Raw genomic sequence first — 23,542 nt, forward strand, 5'->3', positions numbered from 1 at the left:
AGGTAAGGCGTTTGCCTTTCATGCAGGAGGTCATCGGTTCAAATCCCTGCGTCCCATATGGTCCCCCGTACCTGCCAGGAGCAATTTCTGAGCCTGGAGCCAGGAATAACCCCTGAGCACTGCCAGGTGTGACCCAAAAGCCAAAAGCCAAAAGCCAAAAAAAAAAAAAGACAGGCAAGAATTTTTTTTTCACTATTAACTTTGGAGCATACTCCTCATTTATGAGGCTAATGTGATAAAACAAACTTAATGCCTCTGTGTGAAATAAAATATTTAATTAAAATTTCTCCTGAGAGTCCAGAGAAATAGTATAGGGGTTTGCCACTTGCCTTACAGGAAGTCAATCATGGCTCATTTCTAGGCAACACATATGGTCCCCAAGCACTGCCAAGGAGTGATCCCTGAGCACAGAGTCAAGAATATGCCTTGAGCAATATCAGGTGTCTCCTTCTCCTAACCCCTCAACTAAAGATCTTTCCCTTATAAGGGGCCAAGGATGTGGTGGCTCAGGGTAGAAAACAGCCTTGCTCATGTGAAGCCCTTGGTTTTATCCTGGTGCCTCCTATCCTTAAAACAAAAAGGAAAAAAAAGTAAAAGAACATAATAAATGAAAAATTTTAAGAATTATTAATCTTATTATTTTTTAGGGGGGGGAACACACAGTGATTTTTTAGAAGTTACTTCTGGCTCTACACTTAGAAATTACTCCTGGTAGTCTTGGGAACCCTAAGGATTGCTGGGGCTTGAACTCTCAGTCAGCCATGAGAAAGGAAAATTCCCACCAGGAGTGCTAATTCTTCAGTTCAAGAACATAATAAAATGAACAAATTAGAGACCAGAATGGTGGCACAGCAGTAGAGCATTTGCCTTGCACATGGATGACCTAAGACAGACCTCGGTTCGTTCCCCTAGCGTCCCATATGGTCCCACAAGCCAGGAGCAATTTCTGAGCGCAGAGCCAGGAGTAACTCCTGAGCATCACCGGGTGTGGACCAAAAATGAAAACAAACAAACAAACAAACAAATATACTAAGCCAGCAGGGAACTTCTAGCAGCTTGCTTTGGTACTGAAATTCCTTTAATGACTGCAGGATAGCTAAAGCCGAATTTCTGTAGTATAGCAGAAATGAATTAAAGGGAAAAATGTTGAGTCACTACCATGTAGGAAGTATGACAGAAATATTGCCAGTGATCCACGCAAAGGGTCAATGATAGACTTCTCTAAACGGGCCTTCTGGCAGATAATTCTTGGGAGGAAAATTAGGCACTGCACCAGGAAAGCCAAAAGCCACGTCTGGTGCATGCTTCCTTTTGTGGGTAGTGACACCCTCTCCCTTATAGAGTGTAAGGAACCCCTCCCTCAATACCCTATGTGAATCTCACCTCAATGGTCAGACCCACACACACTTGGGAGGGGTCTATGGTTTGGAATAAAGAATAAAAGGTATATTTAAGAACTAAAATTCCAAGTATGTAATATGTAATATTTTGTTAATGACAGTTATCATACCCATGCTTATGTTATATTCTTATTTTGGGGGGGCACACCAAGTGAGGTTCAGGGGTTACTCCTGGCTATGCACTCTGAAATCACTCCTGGCTTGGGGGACCCAGAGGGGAGCCCGGGGGATTATCTAACTGTGGTCTGTCCTAGGCTACCGCGGGCAAGGCAGATTCCTTACTGCTTGCAATACCTCTCGGGCCTGTTTTATTCTTTATTTTTTGCTGTGCCAAAAACCATACATACAAGGCATATGTTTTACTACTGAACCACATATTTATTCCAGAACTTAAACCTCTTATAATTAAAAGCTGATACCTTTTAACCAGTATTATCCCACCCACCCACCATAATATCCTGGTAACTATCACTCTGTAAACTCCTATAAACTTGGATATTTAGATTGTACATAAGTAATATAAAAGTCTTTTCTGGTTTTTTTTTCCCTTAGCATAATGCCCTCAAGTTCCATGTGTATTGTGGCAAGTGAATTTCCTCTTTCTCATTATTAAAATCCACTACAAAACACATGTACATAAACCTTTCTCTTTCATCATGAATAATGCTGCAATGAATGTGTGAGTTCAACTAACTTTTCAGGCTTTTTATTTCATGTCTTTTGAATATATACTCAGAAGAGGAATGATGACCACACAGGTACTTATGTTGAATTTCTGAAAATTCTGTCCCTTCTACACAATCTTCTTTTTCTCAACTTTACTGAAGTAAGAAAAATAGGTGGAAGTGCAAAAACTATCACTATTTGTACTCTATAGGCCTTGTCTGCAATCCATTTATTTTGTCTTTTTTATGTTTTTCTTCTATTCTCCTCTGTGGACATTTTACTTTTCTGTTACTTTCTTAAATTAAGAAAGTTCTACATATCTTTGTGTACAGAAGTTCTACCTTTTTTACAGCATGAAATTGGAGGCCCAACTGGAGACAAACATCTCTTTTTTTGGGGGAAGGGACACACCCTGTTGTGCTCAGGGATTACTCTTGGCTCTGTTCAGGCATCTTTTAGTGGAGGTGGGGGACAATATGTGGCGCTGGGATCAATCCAGGGTCATCAGCTCACAAAGTAAGTGCCCTACTCCACTGTACTAGCTTTCTGGCCCTGAGACAAACATGTTAATACTCACCTGCTCACCCCTTTCATGCAGGTGGCCTCAAACTAGAAGGCATACAAACCTAATTGCTCTTTTTATGTCATTGGAACTCTCCCTCTCCTGACATCTTTTCCACAATCTACTTGCCATCTCATTACTGTCCATTTGGTTTTGTTCTTACTGTTTTAGTTTTCTCTCAGCTCCTAAATAATTAACCTCTTTATGTTCTATTTTAGAATAAAATAATATAAAATTTTCCACTGCCATCCTCACCCCTACCTCATATGGCTCAGCCCCTCCCTTTTCCATTACCATTATACTTTTCAAAATTTCTTGTTTCTCATTTCTTAATTTCCTTTCACTTTCCTGCTCACTGCTATCTCAGTTGTCTCCAACACTGCAATATTTCCAGTTGTTAAAATCTTAATATCTTCCTAATTATTGGATATGTGTTTCATATGATTTTGTCCTTAATTGTCTTGCAATAGGAACAATATTGATTAGATTCTCATTGGATCAATGTCATCAACTCACAGAAGGTCCCTGGATAAGGTCCTTGGACTGTGCCTAACTAAGCTCCTCTTATGTTACTGTTACTGCTATTGTTTTGGAATACCTCAGGGTTACTTGAGTGTTATTTTCAGTGTACTTGGAGGAGCACGTGGTACTGGGGACTGAATTGAGAACTCCTGCCTAAAAAGTTTGAGCTCTAATTCTTAGAGACATTTTCCTAACCCTTACTTCTTTTTTTTCCTTGAAAATTAATTAGAAATAATTAAACTTAATTAATAATTAAAATAATTAGACCTAGAGATCAAAACAAAGGGCAATTCCTCATCTTTGTATTTCAGAGGTATTTTTTTTTTGGGATTTTGAACCACAGTTGCAGGTGCTTAGTGGTTACTCCTGGGTCTATGCTCAGGAATCACTCCTGGCAGGCTCAGGGGACTATATAGGATGCCAGGGATTGAACCTGGGTGGGCTGCGTACAAGGCAAATGCCCTACCTGCTGTACTATTGCTCCGGCCCCATGAAATAGGGAAAATGGAATGATGAAGACCAGTGATAAGGTTGATTTACATGAGCCAGTGGAAGAAAAAATGGGTAATGGAATAAACTAAGAAGTCGTCAATATTGCCTGGCTTAGAGATGTCATGTTATTTTTTCCTCATCTGGAAGTGGGATATTGTAAAGGAAGATGTAGAAATGGCTACCATAAATTCTGGGATATTTCTGTAACAGGACAGTTCTGGTCGTGATGAAAAGTTTGTTCAATAGGAGTCATGTTGAATGAATGAGTAGAAACCTGGACTTAGATATCTGATTAAAAGTGGTTACACCGTGTCATGCAGTAGACAGGATTTCTTTAAGAAACACAAAAATGAGAAGTAAGTGACTCATAGATGGATTTTCTGCTGACCCAATAGTAAAAGTTACGCTGAATCAGATGAGTCTTTATAAAGACTAAATTCATACATTCAGAGACATAAAAATGATTATATTTATTCTTTTAAAATGCACACAAAATCTTAAGGATGACTCACTTTATAGCTAGACACACATTTTTTCATTTGTTATGCTCACCTAATAAAATACAACTTAGAGATACTATTATCTATAAGAAATCAATACTATTTTTCTTACAAATTGGAAAAGCATTGTTACAGTTTCACCTTTATATATCAGACAATTATAGCTTTCCTTTTCTCATCAATTTGGTTTAGTTTTTTGAAGAAAATCTTAATAGCTAAAAGCTTACAGATCAAAAGATGAGAAAGCTAATCTAACAATTAAATATAATTTTTCCAAAAAGATTATATTATATTTTTAGATTATTCTAAACCTCTTAGAAAATTATTTACAACTTTATCATAGTATAAACAGTCTAACTTTTAAACCTATAGATTTTATTAAAATATCCTAAAAAATACAAATATAAGTTAAACATAAAATAAAACATTCATCATGTCCAGTGGAAGCTATTATTAAAACTTTGTTGTAGTGGTAAAGTTTGAAGCAATAACCACAAAACCATAATTTTGAATTTACAGTAGTAATTACAAGATTTAGAGTTTCATTATAAAATTTTATCAGTACAAATGTAAGATATACAATACTTTTCTAACCCCCTCCTCTATCTTTAATTCACATAACAAAAAATCAAGTAATGAAAAAAAAATTTAGTCAAAAGTTGGAAGGCCATATAAGTTATATAAATTGCAAAGTTCTTTTTTTGGGGGGGTTACCCTGGCTATGCGCTCAGAAGTCGCTCCTGGCTTGGGGGACCATATGGGACACCGGGGGATACCGCGGTCCATCCCCCAAGGCAGGCACCTTACCTCTAGCACCACCGCCCAGCCCCAATTGCAAAGTTCTTGAAAAGACTTTTCCTACTTGCCTGGATATCGCTGAGTAGTAGAACACTCGCTTTGCATGTGTAAGACTCTGAATGCAATTCTTAGCATTAAAATATTAATAGACAAACAAGTAAAAATATATCCTAAGCTGGTTTCCTACAGAAACAAAAGCTTATACATAAGAAAAAGAAAACAGAAAAAGATTTTGCTACAGGTTAACTATGATAAGTACAAAACCTTTCTTTCTTCTTTCTTCTTTCTTTCTTTCTTTCTTTCTTTCTTTCTTTCTTTCTTTCTTTCTTTCTTTCTTTCTTTCTTTCTTTCTTTCTTTCCTTTCTTTCTTTCTTTCTTTCTTTCTTTCTTTCTTTCTTTCTTTCTTTCTTTCTTTCTTTCTTTCTTCTTTCTCTCTCTCTCTCTCTCTCTTTCTTTCTTTCTTTCTTTCTTTCTTTCTTTCTTTCTTTCTTTCTTTCTTTCTTTATTTATTTCTTTCTTACTTTCTTTCTTTCTTTCTTTCTTTCTTTCTTTCTTTCTTTCTTTCTTTCTTTCTTTCTTTCTTTCTTTCTTTCTTTCTTTCTTTCTTTCTTTCTTTCTTTCTCTCTCTCTTTCTCTCTCTTTCTTTCTTTCTCTCTCTCTTTCTTTCTTTCTTTCTTTCTTTCTTTCTTTCTTTCTTTCTTTCTTTCTTTCTTTCTTTCTTTCTTTCTTTCTTTCTTTCTTTCTTTCTTTCTTTCTTTCTTTCTTTCTTTCTTTCTTTCTTTCTTTTTGTTTTTCGGGCCACACCCATTTGATGCTCAGGGATTACTCCTGGCTAAATGCTCAGAAATTGCCCCTGGCTTGGGGGGGGGGACGACCATATGGGACGCCGGGGGATCGAACCGCAGTCGTGATCTTTCCTTGGCTAGAGCTTGCAAGGCAGATACCTTACCTCAAGCGCCACCTCGCCGGCCCCACAAAACCTTTTTTAAAAGCCATAGTTTTATGAATAGAAAGGAAAATGGGCAACTGGGTAATATTGACCTGGCAGATTTTTGGAATAGTACAAAGGCAACTTGATCAGGGACATAGTCAGTGGTGGAATATAGAGGTTACATCTTACCTGTCTATCTAGACAGAGCTAAAAACATAGACTGGGTTTAATCCCTGGCACTGAAATCACACCAAAAAAGAAAAAAATTAGGGCTGGGGATGTGGCTCAGTGGTTGAGCACATGTCTTACATGTTGTAAAGCTCTGAATTTGATCCCCAACACCACACACACACACACACACAAAAATTAATAAAATAAGGGGATCATTATGCCAAGAGGTATTATCTTATTGAATGAATAAATAGGCATGTCTCCTTGTTTAATAATTTCCTACAAATGCTGTACATGACTATTTTGAAACTATTTTGATAATATTTACAGTTGCAATTTTACTTTGAGGTACAAATTGTATTTGGCCAGACATTCAAAATAGTTCAACTTAAAACAAGGTATAAATGAGTCAGAACAATGTGCCAATTTAAATTTTCTAAGACATTGTGCTACAATATCATTAAAGCATACATATATTCCAGCATGGAATGATAGTACAGTGGGTAGGGCACTTGTCTTGCATACAGCTGACCCAGTATTGATCCCTGGCATGAATTTAGTCCCCCAAGCCTCACCAGGAGGGATCCCTGAGCGCAGAGCCAGGAATCATTCCTGAGCACTGCTGGATGTGGCCCCCAAACAAAAACAAAACAAAAACATATTCTTGTGACCAACCTTATTCTTACAGAAAAAATAAACATTAAACTTGCTGACTAATGTCTTGAACTTCCTCCCCATTTTATTAATAGACATAGCCACAGTATTTTGTGAGACAGTGTGCATACCAGCAAGGCAACTGAGCTGAGAAAACTACTTAAAACTTTTATATGGGAACACAGTAAATACTGACACTGGGAAAATTTTAAATGGCTCATCTTCCCTAACACATTTGTGCAAACTAGCAAACTTTTAGAAGAATTTAGTCATGGAAATCAGGAAGCATAATTTCATCTTCATTTACTCCTTGTTCATAGCGAACTGAAGAGAAGCCCAACCAGTGCAAATGCTTCTTTCGGATGAGGAACCAAATCAGTCCACTGATGAGAGCAAGGATACTTAGCACAGCAAATGCGATAGCTATTCCTCTGTAATCAGGCCCTAGATGAGGAAAAGGTTTGACAATGTAGGAGAGAGTATAAAAGTGATTATTTCTGATTTTATGTATACAAATTAGATACAATAGCAACCTGATTTTTTTATAGCATTAACACCGATTTCAAACTCATCATCAAATACTTCAGTGCTTTCTTCTCAAATTCAGCTGTTTTCCTTTTCATTCAAACCCTCTTCATTGCTATAATGATTTTCTTCTAAAGAAATTAAAGCACTATCATTATGCTCACTTCTCCTTTTCATTTCTCTTCTGAGAATACTACTCCCAGTATATTACCTGACTTTGATAGCACAGAGCTAAAAGTTGAACATTTTTGTGTTTGATTTAGCTGGGGCCAAATAACTTTAAAATGATTTAAGCCTTTAGGATGAGTTTACTTAGGTTCTAGCTATTTTAATCAATTCCAGATTTTGTACTAAATCCTTTCTCTGCATATTGCTTAAATAAGTTCATATTCTGTCCCAGGGTTGCCACCTCTATGCCAATTTCTCTCTCTCTCTCTTTCTCTCTCTCTTTCTCTGTTTTTGTTTACTTATATGAGTAACTTTACTTATTGACTTATCATAGGATTTCAAGCATATAATATTCCAACACCACACCTTCCATCAGAGTGTTTGCTTCTGTTTGCTGTCATTGTTTCAGAGTGCCTCACTCCCCAATGGTACCCACCCCTACCTTCCACTCCCCATGGTATACTCAGTTCTGTTAAACAGTTCTCACGTTCATTGCCTTTGACTATTTCTTACATCCATTACTTTGTCCCTAATATTCAGTTTTAAACCATACATTCCACTTCTAGGCAGTTATTTCAAACCAACTCTAGATTAACACTACCCCACGCCTACTCCCACATACTCAACCCAACCAAACAACCTTTTGCTCCACTTAGTTATAGAACTAGAACTTTGACCTTTGCTTCCAGAGCCCTAGGTGTTGGCATCTACTTAGGTTCCAGCTTTCCCAGGAGTGCTCCAGATCCTTCTGTCATAGGCTCCAACTGGTCTCTTTGCCTGATGTGCTTTTCCTCACTGATATTCAATTCCACTCTCAGTTTTGATTTTCCCCGATACTATGCATCTTTCCTGAGAACTCAGTCTAGAGTAGCCAGGCCCCAGCCAAGAGTATTAGTGTTTGTAAACATTTGGTAGTTTCTTAACTTTCTAAAATTGACCTGATAGGTTATTTATTATTATAAATCTTCCTTCACTGGAGTGTAAGTCCTGTGAGAAAAGTTGTCTTATTTGTTTTGTTCAGAAGTCTTCTCTAGGGAGCCAGAGCAATAGCACAGTGGTAGGGTGTTTGCCTCACACGCGGGCCACCCGGATAGACCCAGGCTCAATTCCCAACATCCCATATGGTTCCTAAGCCTGCCAGGAGTGATTTCTGAGCAAAGATCCAGGAATAACCCCTAAGCGTCGCTGGGTGTGCCCCCGCCCCCCAACAAAAAAGTCTGCTCTAGCACATGAACAGGGCATAGGCAATAGTAAACACTCAATATTTACTGGATAATATGTGAATGTATAGAAACAATTTAAAATTGGGAGATTATTAACACTTGGACACCAAAATGAAAACTTTTTATATAAATTATATAAAGATACTTATATCTTTAAAAATGTTGTTGTGAGGTCCAGGGAATAGAGTCAGGGGTTAAGGTACTTGCTTTGCACATAATCAAACCTGATTCAATTCCCACATATGGTCCCCACAACCAGGAGTGATATTTGAGCATGGCAAGGTTTGTGCCTGCCAATGTTTCATAATTAAATCATTCATTTATTCTTTGATGTGTTGTGCATTCTGAAGTTCACACTACTTACCTAAAGGAATTTTGCAGACAACTCTTCCGTAGCCCTGTGTACATTCAACATTTCTCCAAGTTTCATTTGAAGCTAACAGAATGCCACATTTTCCATTATTTCTCTTGCTTTTATCTGCCCATTTGACAAATGTCACCTTTGATCCATCTAACCAATGTGAAGTCTTATCTAAAGAAAGAAATGAAGTAAGCACAAATCTTTTACTGTCACTTTTACTAAGGGGAAAAAAGCATTAAATTCATGAAATTCCTGAGACCATGGTACCACTATCTTAAATTCTTTTATTAAGGAACAGAGATGTGGTAGAACAAGTACCTTTTCATTTTTAATGGGTCATGGGTTTGATCCCAGGTTTGGGTTCGAGCCCAAGTTTGCCCGCTTGCCATCCCACAGTCTAGTCAGTTGTGGCCTTAGTGAGTGGTCCCTACAAACTACTTGGAGAGGCTCTGGCATTTAGAGCATCTTTGAATGTGACCACTGAAATTCACAACTAACAAAAAAATTAAAAGCAAAATAATGTAAAAATCAATCTTTTAGGGGCATGGCTGAGTGATAAAGCACATGGCATATACAGAGAGAATCCTGAGTTTAATTTTTGGTATTATGGACACAAATCAACCCGTCAGTTGCACCTATCATATATCAGGTGCTCAACAGCCACATAAATTTAATCATTAGTATACTGAACAGTGCAGATACAGAAGCAAGAAAGTTTTATTGCACAGTACTGTAAAAGAATGTGGTTCTTCTTGGAACATGAATCATTTTTTCTGCCTCATATTTCTATGTCTTCCTACAAACTGAGATAAGAAAAGAAAGTGCATGGGACCCAGGGGTCAAATGGTCTCGGGAGCACTGAGTAGGAAAAAAAAAAAAAGGTCAGATCTAATCACCCAAGCCAAAGATACTACAATAGAATCAAAAGACCCAAACTATAAACAAGCTAAACACAAAATGGATCTATTACACTAGCAGTCCAGGGGGTTAAGGGTAAAGGTATGGGATGCATGCTGGGAACTATGGTGGAGGGAGGTCAACATTGGTGGTAGGAATGGCCCTAATTCACTGCCACAATATGCTTGAAATACAACTGTGAAAGACTTGTAATTTGCAATGATCTTTTTAAAATTTTTTTAAATGAATGTGGTTCTTTGATAAAAGTACAGAATGTTTTCACATGAATTGTGTATGAGAGAGATTTCCACATTCCTTTTACTCACCACACCCTCTACTCTCTTAAAGCACCTGCATTTTTAAAGATTCATTGAGGGGGGAGAATGAATGGGGAGAGGGTTTATGCCATTCCCACTTCCCCATGACTTCAATTTTGTTTTTCAGCTGAGATAATGCCACCTTGTGGGGGTCATGTGAACACAATTTACAATTCATTTTATGATTACATTTTAGTCCTTTCACTTTTGGACAAGTATTTAATTTTTTGGAATCCATATTTACATCAATTATTTAGAATTCAACTTGGTATAAGTTGTGAAACAGACTTTCTGATTTTATAACATGTTTAGTTCTTTTAATGAAATTAAAAACAGGAATGCAGTTGCCATGTCTGCATTTGGCCAGCACTATAGACTCACTCTATTTGTGAAAGAGACATAAACCAAGCTGTGAAAATCATGGGTACTTTGGCCATGCAGCTGAAAATTGCAATACTGGAAGGAGAAGGTGGACCAAATCCCCACTTTGCTGAAGTCATGCAAGCCACATCCAATGCTCACAAGTACCATTTCATCAATAGTTCAGCTTCACCACTTAACCACTGAAGTCTGCAGAGATGCCAAGCTGGCCAAAACTCTAGGTATGCTGGTATTTGAGTTAATATCACCAGAAATTTTTTGGAGTGAGTACTGACACTTTTCTCTTCCTTTCCCCGTCTTCTCATACTTCCAGAAGTCCTAGCAGCTGAAATCATGGCCCCACAAAAGCTGAAATATCAGCCATAGAGTTTGGAATTCCTAGATTGCACAGCCACATATGCAGCTGTGTAACAACTCCAAATTTTTTCAATACTGTATTCCCAGTAGGAACACACTAATTTAGACATCTATGTGGATTCAAAGCCACCTAATTTTCAGAACAAATAACAGAAAATCAACTAGCAACAAATCTCTTAGCAAATCTTTTAGACAATGAATTAATAGCTTCATTGTAAGTTGCATTTTCATCAATTTTATTTTGCTGTTTTATTTTAAAAATATTACCACTTACCTGTAAACAAACAATATAAAAATACATTATTTCATGCATGCCAAGAGAGAATTGGAAATGGGTGGAAGTTTGCAAACAATGATAGGGGAAATTTTATATTGATGGTGGGATTGGTTTTGGAACAAATGTATTATTAGAAACTATGTAATATATGGTCCTTAAATAAAGTAATTTATAACAATAAAAAATTAAAATAAATATTTGGGTTTTTTTTAGCCACACCTGAAAGCATTCAGTCTAGTTTTGGCTCTATTTAGAAATAATTCCTAGCAGGGAATATATTGGGGAGGGGCATATATTGGCACAGGGGATCATACCAAGTCAGTTAAATGTAAGGCAAATGCATTACTTACTGTACTATCTCTCCAGCCCCTCAAAAATATAATTCATATTGAAGTTTAGGTAACAGGGTTACAACAGTGTTGATGTTTATGGTTTTGATGTAAAGTTACTACACTTTCCCAAAGTGCCCATGGCACTCCACTCGAATCTTATGTTAGAAATTTTCTTTTATGCAGGATTTTATTTAAAATTTTTATCTTTAACATTTTATTTTAGTCTTTGTGATTTATAATACTGCCAAAATATAAGGCATTATATAAGGCATACAATGTGCTAATATCATACCCTAGCATATGATTCCTAATCCATTCTTTAGCAATTCATTATCATGCAAATCCTCTATTATTTTGCATTGAAATATTCTTCCACAGATCATTTTGAAGCACTTCCTTTTTGTAACTTTAATAATTAACTTGAAAAAAACTCCCAAACAACCCCTTATTAAGACTTTGTTTTTTTTCTCTATGGGAAAAATGATCCAAGAGGTAAGAGAACAACAAGAAAAGAACTTTCTCCATACCAGAGTTCCCAGACAGTATAAAACTAAGTACAGTCAGTTATGGATAACAATGTTTTCTATATCACTCTTGGGGGTGGGGTGAGGTGGAGTGGATGGTGGTTGTGGTGGTGGTGGTGGTAGCGGGGGATGACATACCTTATTGATTTAAAGATGTTTGAAAACAGCTCTAGCTGATTAAACCTGAATCAATTCAGAATTTCTAAGCCTCTCCTCTAAAAGCAGCCAGCAGATCTAGCTTATTTGTTAATAGATCTTTTAGTTAGTGGTGAGAGTGAGATCCTTTAGCAATCTGAGTAAGATTCTTTAGCAAGTACTCAGTACTGAGCATAGGTTGAATGATGTTAGGATGTTAGCTCACTACATATATTAACATGTTACTTACCAGAATGTATGATCATTCCAAGCCAAATTCTCATGGTAATATTGTTATTTTCTCTCATCAGTTTACTCACAAATTTATTCTCATCTTCATCCAATATGGTAACAATGGCAGAATTATCTATTTAAGGAAAAAGAACCCAAACTAATTAGAACTATGGAAACCAGGGAAGCAGGTTCTTTCCAAAGAGTCTTCTGAAAAAGAATCTCTCAAGATCATTGAGAAATTCATGTTTCCTCGGAAATTATTTTAAAATCTGATATCTATGTCATTAAAAATATACTGGGCCCGGAGAGATAGCACAGCGGTGCTTGCCTTGCAAGCAGCCAATCCAGGACCAAAGGTCGTTGGTTCAAATCCCGGTGTCCCATATGGTCCCCCGTGCCTGCCAGGAGCTATTTCTGAGCAGATAGCCAGGAGTAACCCCTGAGCATCGCCGGGTGTGGCCCAAAAAACAAACAAACAAACAAACAAACAAACAAAGCAGCACAGGGACCCGAGAGATAGCATAGTGGTAGGGCATTTGCCTTGCAAGTGGGCGACCCAGGACTGACAATAGTGATTCGAATACCGACATCTCATATGGTCCCCTGTACGTACCAGGAGTAACTCCTGAGTGTTGCCAGGTGTGGCTCCCCACACCTGGCACAAAAAATATAGCAGCACAAAAAATTAAAAGTACTTCTCAGATTAAAACAAAACTTTAGGGGCCAGAACAATAGCATAGTGGGTAGGGTAAGTTTGCCTTGCACATGGCCGACAGACCTGGACTTGATTCCTGGCATCCCATATGGTCCCCTAAGTCTGCCAGGAGAGATTTCTGAGTGCAGAGCCAGAAGTAACTCAAGTGCCGCTGGGTGTGGCCCCAAAACTAAAAACAACCCCCAAACTTTATATACATAAATTTTATGCTTTTCAAATGGTTTACTTGGTAATAATTTTCTGCCTTAAAACTGTGGTAAACTCGAGAGAGAAGAAAGAGAGAGAAGAGAGAGAGAAAAAAGAAATGTCTGCTAGAGGTAGGGGGGAGGAAGGGAGGGAAACTGGAGATGTTGGTGACAGGAAATGTGCAACTGTTCAGTGAAGGATGTTGTACATTGTATGACTGAAACTCAATCATGAACAACTTTGTAAATGTGGGGGAAAAAAGCAATGAGATCACATACACAAAAATAAATAGAAACATAATTTAAAAATTGTGGAAAACTAGGGTTGCATGATAATACAGTGGGTAGGTCATTTCCTTACATGCAATGGACCCAGGTTCAACCTCTGGCATCCCATTTGGTTCCTCAAACCTGCCAGGGGTGATTCCTGAGTGCAGTCAGGTGTAAGCTCTGAGGGCTGTCAGGTGTGGCTCCCAAACACACAAACAAAACCACAAAAAAAACTGTGGCAATTTGACTCTCTAAGAAAAACTTTAAAGTCAGAAATTCGCTGGATAGAATAAGTTCAGCTTAGTTTACAATGGGGCTGCAGCATACACCCAAGTAGTTGTCCAATTAGGTGTCGCCATCCTCAAACTTTTTAAACAGGCGGCCAGTTCACTGTCCTTCAGACTGTTGGAGGGCCAGATTATAGTAAAAACAAAAATTATGAACAAATTTCTATGCACACTGCATATATCTTATTTAGAAGTGAAGAAACAAAATGGGAATAAATACAATATGTGGCCCACGGGCCGTAGTTTGAGGACCATTGTGGCATGACTGAAGATAACCATAACTTCAATGCTATTCATTAAAGGTATCTGCTTAGTGCTTATCACCCTAAGACTACAACTTGTAAATATTCTAGCCCCCTTTCTATTTTATTTTATTTTATTTATTTTTGGGTCAGACCCAGCGGCGGTGGGTGACTCCTGAGCTCAGAAGTTGCTCCTGGCAGGCTTGGGGGACCATATGGGATGCTGGGACTTGAACCAGGGTTCGTCCTGTGTTGGCCGTGTGCCTTACTGCTGTGCTATTGCTTCGCCCTCCCCCCTTTTTCTATTTTAAATCACATTGCTCTTCTTTTGTAATAAAATATTTTTAGGCACTTTCATTTATAATATTTATGGTTTCAAGTATTTATAAAATTTATGATTTCAAGTATACAACATCCTCACACCACACTCAATGAGAGTCAGCTTCCCTCCATCACTGTGCTAGTGTCCCCTCTCTGATTCTATTCCCTGCCCAGCCATATGCTGCCTCCTAAAGATCAGTTCTCAGTATCTGTTGCCTTTGGCTATTTGTTGCCTCCTAACTAAGTTTCTTTTTACTCCACATATGAGAGAGATAAATCTGTATTTGTCCCTCTCATTCAGACTAACTTCACTTGGCATTGCACATCTGATCCATTGATCATCTAAATAGCAAACTAGGTGATTTAATTTTTTTCCTTACAGCAAAGTAGTATTACATTCTGTCTTGTACCACAGTTTCTCTATCCTGTCATTGGTTCTTGGACTGACTGTTTCCTTATTTTGGCTATTGTAAGTAATACTGCAATGAATATAGGAGTGCAAGTGTCGTTTTTTGCATTGTGTTTGGGGATCTTGGTGTATATTCCAGGAGTGAAATTTCTGGGTCATATGGAAGATCAACTCCTAGTTCTCTGAGAAGCATCCATAATGTTTTTGAAAAAGGACGGGCCAGTTGACATTCCCACTATCAGTAAATGAAAGTCCCTTTTCCTTGCAACCATGCCAACCCTAGTTGACCATATGAGATGCCGGTCCTTCCTTGGCTAGCGCTTGCAAGGCTGACACCTTACCTCTAGCGCCACCTCGCCGGCCACTCTTCACCTCATGCTTTTAACCCAATTTGCAAAGATTAACTGTCCAAATACCTGAGGATCTGTTTCTGGGTTTTCAATTCTATTCCATTGATCTTAGGATCTATCCTTATTTCAGTAACATGTTTTAAGCACTACAGTTTTGTAGTACAATTTGAAGTTGGGATAAGCAATGCCTCCCATATATTCTTTTTTCCCGAGGGTAGTTATTATTTCACATGACTTTCACGAGTATTTATTTCTTTGAAAAATATCAAGGGTATCTTTATGGGGACTTCATTATATCTGAATAATTCTTTGGGGAGTATTGACATTCTGACAAGTTAATCTTCCTGATCCATGAGCAGAGGGTGTGCTTCTATTATGTGTGTCCTCTTTTATTCCTTTTAATAGTGTTTTATAGTTTTCTTTGTCTATACCTCTTTTGTTAGACTGACTACTATGTACTTGATTTTTGAAGGCATAGTTGTGAATGAGGTTATTTTTAAGTTCTTTCTCTTCTATTTCATTATTTTTATCTAGAAAAGCCATTTTTGCATGTTGATTTTGTAGCCTGCCACTTTACAAGTCTATAATTATGCAAGTCTATAATTTTTAGAGTTTTTGTAGAGTCTTTAGGGCTTTAAATTATAATATGTATATATAGAGATACATAAAGAGAGAGTTTGACTTATTTTTTTGATCTGGATGTCCTTAATATCCCATTCTTGCTAAACTGTCATGGCAGTGACTTCCAATACAATATCAAATAGTGGTAGTGAAAGTGGACACCCTGGCGTTATACATGATCTTATAAGTAAGACTTCCAGCTTTTTATCACTGAGTATAATGTTTATTTAATAATGCAAATCATGTAGAGAAAAATATGAGATAATTGTTCAAAGGGAATAAATGAATTTGATCTGGCTAACTGCAGAATTGCAAAGTCATCTCAATCTTTTCATAATACAGTTATGAAATATTACTATTTTTAGGGTAGTGTTATATTTAAATATGTTTTCTCATGCCACTCACATCTACAGCTCAACCTTATGTAATCTTTAATTAAAAACTTTTTTTTTTTTTTTTTTTTTTTTTTGGTTTTTGGGTCACACCCGGCAATGCTCAGGAGTTTCTCCTGGCTCTGTGCTCAGAAATCACTCCTGGCAGGCATGGGGGACCATATAGGATGCCGGGATTTGAACCACCATTGGTTCTGGGCTGGTGACTTGCAAGGCAAATGCCCTACCGCTATGCTCTCTCTCTGGCCCTAAAAACTATTTTTTAAAGAACTCTTCATTCTCATTATTTCAATGAGAAAATAGAAATAATGATGTAACCTATCACAAAATCTTTCAGCTGAGTGCTTAACCCACACATTACAATGAGAGTAAACTTTTTATTTTTCTATTTAAGGAAAGATGTGCATAGATTCCTGAGGGCAGTTCCTTTGACCTATTATATATTCTGAAAGCCATAAGCATTCAGAATATATAATAGGTCAAAGGAACTGCCCTCAGGAATCTATGCACATATGTATAATATACAACAGCTCACATCCTGTAATTAAACAATGAATAATTTTTAAAAATTAGTTCAGTGTTTCCACAAGTTAGCAAGATAAATACCATTTACCTAGCTAATTATTTAGCTAAAATTCAGATTTTTAACTATTCTAGGTGGTATCTCCAGAAGACATTTACTTTTAATTATGGTAAAACATCATAGGAGAGCAAATTATTGCTATTCTTTCTAAAACAGTTAAACTTGAAGACAAAAAGTTTTATTCCTAATGGTGTTTGGAGGATATGGGACACTTCTATGGCAGAATGGATGAAAAACACCAATTCTTCCATCTTTTGCCATCCTTGTCAGGCTGAGCTTACTTTTCTAGAAACTGAGTAAGGAAAAATATATCATTTGGTATTAGTAATTGTAACCAACTTTATCAAAAAATTTACTACCTAATTATTTCTTATAAGTATATCTGTGTATATTTAAAATTTTTCATTTGCTAATAGAATCACATAAATATTCATTTAGCGCTAACTTTTTAATTTTATTTCTCCCTACTTTTTCCTGTACTTTGTCTTGTATTTATAATTTAAAAGTTATTTCAATATTCCACTTGGTTTATATATATATATATATATATATATATATATATATATATTTTGGTTTTGATTTTTGGGTCACACCTAGCAGTGCTCAGGGGCCACTCCTGGCTCTATGCTCAGAAATCACCCCAAGCAGGCTAGGGGGAACCAGATGGGATGCCGGGATTCAACCTTCTGCATCAAACGCCCTAACGCTGTGCTATCTCTCTGGCCCCAGGTTTATATATCTTAAAATGACTTAACCAAATTCCCTATAACTGGACAATCCAGTTGTAATGCTATATGAGAGAGTGAGAGTATTAGAGTATTATAGTGAGAGTATTATAGTGAGTGAGAGTATTAGAAACACTTTCAAAACATGACCATGGTTTCACATTATTTCCTTAAGAGAAATTCTAATCACTTAATTATTCAGTGAAAGGGAAGTCAACAAATTTTAACTCACCAAGTTCTGAACAAAGCTGTTTGGCTTCTGAGAAACTGTGCAATGACTGGTCAGATGTGTAACAGTGACTCTTGTATTGGATCCACTGCAACTTATTATCTTTTGCTGCTGGACATCTTGAAGAATGTGTATAAGAGGAAACTTCTTTAGCTGTAAAAGTATTAGACATAAGTGTAAAATGCATAGAAGAAAATTGACTGACTAAAAAAAATCTCACTAGGTGCCGGTGTGGTGGCGCTAGAGGTAAGGTGTATGCCTTGCCAGTGCTAGCCTAGGACAGACCGCGTATCCCCTGGCATCCCATATTGTCCCCCAAGCCAGGAGCGACTTCTGAACACATAGCCAGGAGTAACCCCTGAGCGTCACCGGGTGTGACCCCAAAACAACAGCAACAAAAAAATCTCACCAAATGCTCTAATTTGATATTATAGTTACTGTGGGTAGAAGACATTTCAGCTTAAAATATATACCAGAGAAAGATACATCTCTTACTCTAGGAGTTTACATTATTTACTTTGTGTTATTTTTGGGGTACACTCAAGCTATGCTCAGGGATTACTCCTTAAATTGTACTCAGGGATCACTGCTGGTGAAGGTCAAGGGAACACCTGTGGTACCGGAGATGGAACCCAGGTCTGCAGTATGCAAGGCAAATGCCCTCCCTGTTGTATTATTACTGTGGTCACAGAGTTTACATTCTTTTTTTTTTTTTTTTGGTTTTTGGGTCACACCCGGCGGTGCTCAGGGGTTACTCCTGGCATTCTGCTCAGAAATAGCTCCTGGCAGGCACTAGCTCCTGGCAGGCACGGGGGACCATATGGGACACTGGGATTCGAACCAACCACCTTAGGTTCTGGATCTGCTGCTTGCAAGGCAAGCACTGCTGTGCTATCTCTCCGGGCCCAGAGTTTACATTCTAATTAGCTTTTTGGAACTCTTTAAAAAAACTTAGAAAATACAGGAAGTATGTAATCTAAAGGAAATTTAGATTACAGTAAAATGAATAGAAGTAATAGGAAAAGAAAAAAGATAGGTTGGATAGACCTAAAATAACTTTGAAATATTCTTTGTTAGAATTTCATTTGATGATATAAACCTAGCATTACTTTTAAGTATAAAAAAAAACTTTCAAAAATCACACCACAGGGGCTGGGCTGTGAGGCTGTTTGTTCAGTCCTTGGTGGTGAGAAAATGACGAGCAAATGAAATATTGTTAACTCATTTACAAAGAGCAGCACCAGAAGAATCAAAGTTGTCTCAAACAAATAAATGAAAAAGAGAAGGCATAGTATTTTAGTTCTTGAAAATTCTCTTGATTTCCATAAAAATTGTCTAATTTTTTATTATGTGATCTTATTATACAGTAAGTTTTTGTGACAATAGACTCCTATGTTAAGACATTTAATTTTATATTCATACAAGTAAAGCACAAAGATTCTAATTTCTCCACATCCTTACCAATACTTCTTTTCTTTTCTTTCTTTTTTTTTTTTTTAGTTTGTGGGCCACATCTGGTGATGCTCAGAGGTTACTCCTGGCTATGCGCTCAGAAATCGCTCCTGGCTTTGGGACCATAAGGGACATCAGTTTGGCCACGTGCAAGACAAATGCCCTACCGCCATGCTATCTCTCTGGCCCCTTTTCATTTCTTTTTTTAAGAACCAATTTTGTTGTTTTCATTTTATTTTTTGTAGGTCACTCCTGATGATGCTCAGGTACTGGAGATAGAACTGAACTCAAAACCTTGCATATGCAAGGCAAGTGCTCTGCCACTTGAACTACATTCCTGGCTTAATAATCAACATTTAAAGCTGTTCCTTGAAGAAAGGCAAGCACCATATGATTCCACTCAAATTTAAATAAATATAAATAAAACATAAACAAACTTTTGGACTATAAGACTAAATTAATCATTATAAGAAAGGGAGAAGAAACGTGGGTAAGTTGGAATAAAGGGAAAATTGTATGAGCTTTGGACGTTTGAATTTAATGTACTATACATACATGTTGGTTTTCAGTGGTGCAGATTTGATACTTACATACTGTTATAATGCAATGTAACTTCAGAAAAAGGCCTGTTCTGGGAATAAACTAAATTTTTAAACTTTTTTGGATGCTCCAGGGGTTTTTGGTTTTGGGGTCACACACAGTGATTTTCTGGGTTTACTGCTGGCTCTATGCTTAGGAATCACACCTGGCAGTGCTCAGGGTAATATACACAGTACTGAGATGAAACCAGGGTCTGTCATGTGCAAGGCAAGAACCCTCCCCTTGTACTATCTCTCCAGGCTATTTCTGACACATGCTACTCCATCACACATATACCCTTTAGCTAGAAATTTCAATCTAAAAAGTTGCAAGGTAAAATAAAAGGTACACAGTCCCTAAGAATCTTAAAAAATTGTTCTTATATTAATTTATTATGGTTGCTAAAATAAATAATCACAAATTATAAAAAGATGTCAGATGATCCTCTCTGAAGTCTGTGAGGGAGAAAGTCGTGTATCTCTCCCTCTCTCATGGGAGATGCTAGCAATCTGTGGCTTGAAGCTCTATCTGTCATCTCAGCCTCTGTTGTTAATTGGCCACCTTGTTTGTGTGTCTTTCCTCTTATAAGGACACCAATTATTGGATTTAGGACCTATGCTAGTTAGGCATGACCTCATCTCAACCAGTCACACCTACTAAAAGTTATTTCTAGGGCCAGGAAATAGCTAAAACCAAAATATTTTTTAAAAAGAATCATCTCAATCTTTGAAAGAAATTGCTGAATAAATTTTAAATTTACAAAATCTGGAGAAAAATGTACCTCATGATATAAGAAGAAAAAGTCTTTGGAACAAATTCCTTAAATGAGTATACTGACTATATTTGTTGTGCTTCACAAAGTACCAAAATTGGATTTATAGGTTTTGTGAATGAACTATTGAAAAATAAAAAAATTTCTTCTGAATACTTATTGGCATAAACAAATGTAGTTTTTGGTAAATATGCAGATATTCAAATAAATACTCACGGTGTTTCAGTGTATAACAAATAGCACCATCCTTAACAGAATTGCATTTTTCATGTTTCCAAATTCCTTTTGGATCCAAGACAACACAATTTCCATCAGATATTTTATCTTTCCAGGGGATGTAGTCAAATGGACTGCCATCAGACCATTCAAAGTTTGATTCTCTTCCCTATTTGGAGAATGATAGAAATAAACTTAATCAGAATATATGAAAATATATATGAAAATAACAGAGCTTTCATAGTTTAAAAATATTGGATTGCTGATTGTTTGCTTAGTAGATCCATTTAAAATAGTATTTGTCTTAGACACTGGAATTTTATGCAAAATATGTTCCAGCCCCCACTTTCTACCAGTGTCCTCTCCATGTACACTGCCCTGATGTTCATCCCCCATCCGATCTCCCAATCACCAATCATGGTAAAATTCCTTTTTTAAGACCAGTTCTCAGTTTCTGTACTTTTTGTGCATTTTTAAATTTCCTTACCATGTTTCCTTTGTCTTAGAAATTCATTTTTTATGTACTCATTGAGACATATGATCTGGCACGATTCAAGTAGGACTTTAAGTTTAGAGACACTTTTTAAATTCTGTAAATTTACAGTTTATTTTCCTTTTTTTTTCTTTCTGGTTTTTGGGCCACACCTGCTGACGCTCAGGAGTTACTCCTGGAGAGATGCTCAGAGAAGCTCATTCCTGGCTTATATGGAATGCCAGGGGATCAACCTGTGGTCTGTCCTAGGTCAGCTGCGATCAAGACAAATGCTCTACCTCTGCACCACAGCTCCGGCCCCTCTAAATCTGCACTTTCTAAGCATGAATTTATATAACATTTAAAATTAAATTATATGCACTTGAATTAATTTTTTCCGTTATAAATTTACTATCCCTTCCTTCCTTCCTTCCTCCCTCCCTCCCTCCCTCCCTCCTTCCTTCCTTCCTCCCCCCTCCTTCCTTCCTTCCTTCCTTCCTTCCTTCCTTCCTTCCTTCCTTCCTTCCTTCCTTCCTTCCTTCCTTCCTTCCTTCCTTCCTTCCTTCCTTCCTTCCTTCCTTCCTTCCTTCCTTCCTTCCTTCCTCCCTCCCTCCCTCCCTCCCTCCCTCCTTCCTTCTCTGTCTCTCTCTGTCTCTGTCTGTCTCTCTGTCTCTGTCTGTCTGTCTGTCTGTCTCTGTCTCTGTCTCTGTCTCTCTCTCTCTCTCTCTCTCTCTCTCTCTCTCTCTCTCTCTCTCTCTCTCTCTCTCTGTCTCTCTCTCTCTGTTGTTTTTGGGCCACATCCGCTGACGTTCAGGGGTTACTCCTGACTATGCAATCAGAAATTGCTTCTGGCTTGGGGGATCATATGGGACGACGGGGATGGAAACGAGGTTCATCTGGATCAGCCGCATGCAAGCAAATGCCTTACCATTGCGCTATCGTTCTGGCCCGCCCATCCTTCATTTTTCACTAATGTTTTTTTGTTTGACTCTTTTGTGGTATGGATATCTGGCTACCTTTTACGATAACTGAGAAGGCAACAAACATTAAAAGTTGAAAGAAGAAAATATGCCCCAAGAAACTCAAAGGGAAGGTTACCTTTTGTTTTGTTTTGCTTTTGTTTGTTTCTTTTGTTTTTGTTTTTGAGCCACACCCAGTGGTGTTGGGGGATTAATTCTGGCTCTGTGCTCAGAAATAACTCCTAGTGGGGTCTGGGGACCATACGGAAAGCCAGGAATCAATGGCCACACACTAGGCAAACTCCCTACCTACTGTGCTAGCATTCCAGCCATCCCCAAGACTACCTTTTTAACCTCCAATTTTTTCTACTTTGTTTTAAAGATGATTTAAACTTACAACTGAATTTAAATTTCAATAGAGGCCCATTTTAATTTATGTAACATTATTCTTTTCTTCTATTTTCTTTTTTAAAATTTGGGTCACACCCGGTGATGCTTCGGGGTTACTTCTGGCTATGTGCTCAGAAATCGCTCCTGGCTTTGGGGACCATATGGGACACTGGGGGATAGAACAGTGGTCAGTTCTGGGTCAGCTGCGTGCCAGGCAGATGCTCTACTGCTGCTCTATCGCTCTGGCCCCTATGTAACATTATTATAGGTGAATAAATATCCAAATGAATTGCACTGAAACAGACACATAAAGCATGTTTACAACATAAAATTATTCTCAAATAGAGCTAATTTCTAGGGAAATAAATGGGAAGAAAATATTATGTTTATCAGTCCCAACACTTTTAAATAATTTTACTAGGTCCTTATATTAAAATTTGTGTTAATCTTCACCTGCCACTAGTATCAGAACTCAGATTTTCAGGTTCTATGCTATTTATTTTTTGCCACCATTTCAATCGGTCTGTCCCAAATATGTTAAACAGAAAGAAAAATGAAGGAGAGTGCCTGTCACAATTCAATAAAAAATGGAATATGTTATAGGTATTCAAATATGAATAGATGTTATTCATATACTAATCTACTGGGTCCTTAGGAAAGCTTCTATTACAAAGCTGTTTAGGCCAATGATCTGGGATTGTCTACTTCAAAGCTGTCTAAATCAGTTGCCCTAATGCATTATTCATGTATAGTTTTTTTTTTCTTAAATGTTTATTTTATTTTATTTTGTGTTAAACCCAACTGTACTCAGGACTTACTCGTGGCCCTGTGTCCAAGTATCATTCCTGGTGGTACTCTGGAACACTGCAGTATCAAGGATTGGATTTGGATTGGCTTGTGTACTAGGCAAGCACCTTATCCCATGCTATCTCTCCCGCCCATAATT

The 23,542-nt window shown here is 37.4% G+C and overlaps 1 protein-coding gene across 1 annotated transcript in view; it reads right to left on the reverse strand.

Moving 5' to 3' along the window:
• Window positions 1-6,580: 6,580 nt before the first annotated feature.
• The window catches only part of LY75 (lymphocyte antigen 75), a 124,329-nt gene continuing 107,367 nt past the window's right edge, over window positions 6,581-23,542 (reverse strand). The window contains exons 30-34 of the mRNA XM_049772864.1: window positions 20,776-20,944; window positions 17,760-17,909; window positions 12,444-12,560; window positions 8,977-9,144; window positions 6,581-7,140 (exon numbers count right to left, since the gene is read on the reverse strand). Of these exons, the coding sequence (XP_049628821.1) occupies window positions 6,962-7,140; window positions 8,977-9,144; window positions 12,444-12,560; window positions 17,760-17,909; window positions 20,776-20,944 (783 nt within the window). The 3' untranslated portion in view covers window positions 6,581-6,961. The remainder of the gene's footprint in view (window positions 7,141-8,976; window positions 9,145-12,443; window positions 12,561-17,759; window positions 17,910-20,775; window positions 20,945-23,542) is intronic.

Source organism: Suncus etruscus, chromosome 5 (genome assembly GCF_024139225.1).
Source record: "Suncus etruscus isolate mSunEtr1 chromosome 5, mSunEtr1.pri.cur, whole genome shotgun sequence".
NCBI lineage: Eukaryota > Metazoa > Chordata > Mammalia > Eulipotyphla > Soricidae > Suncus > Suncus etruscus.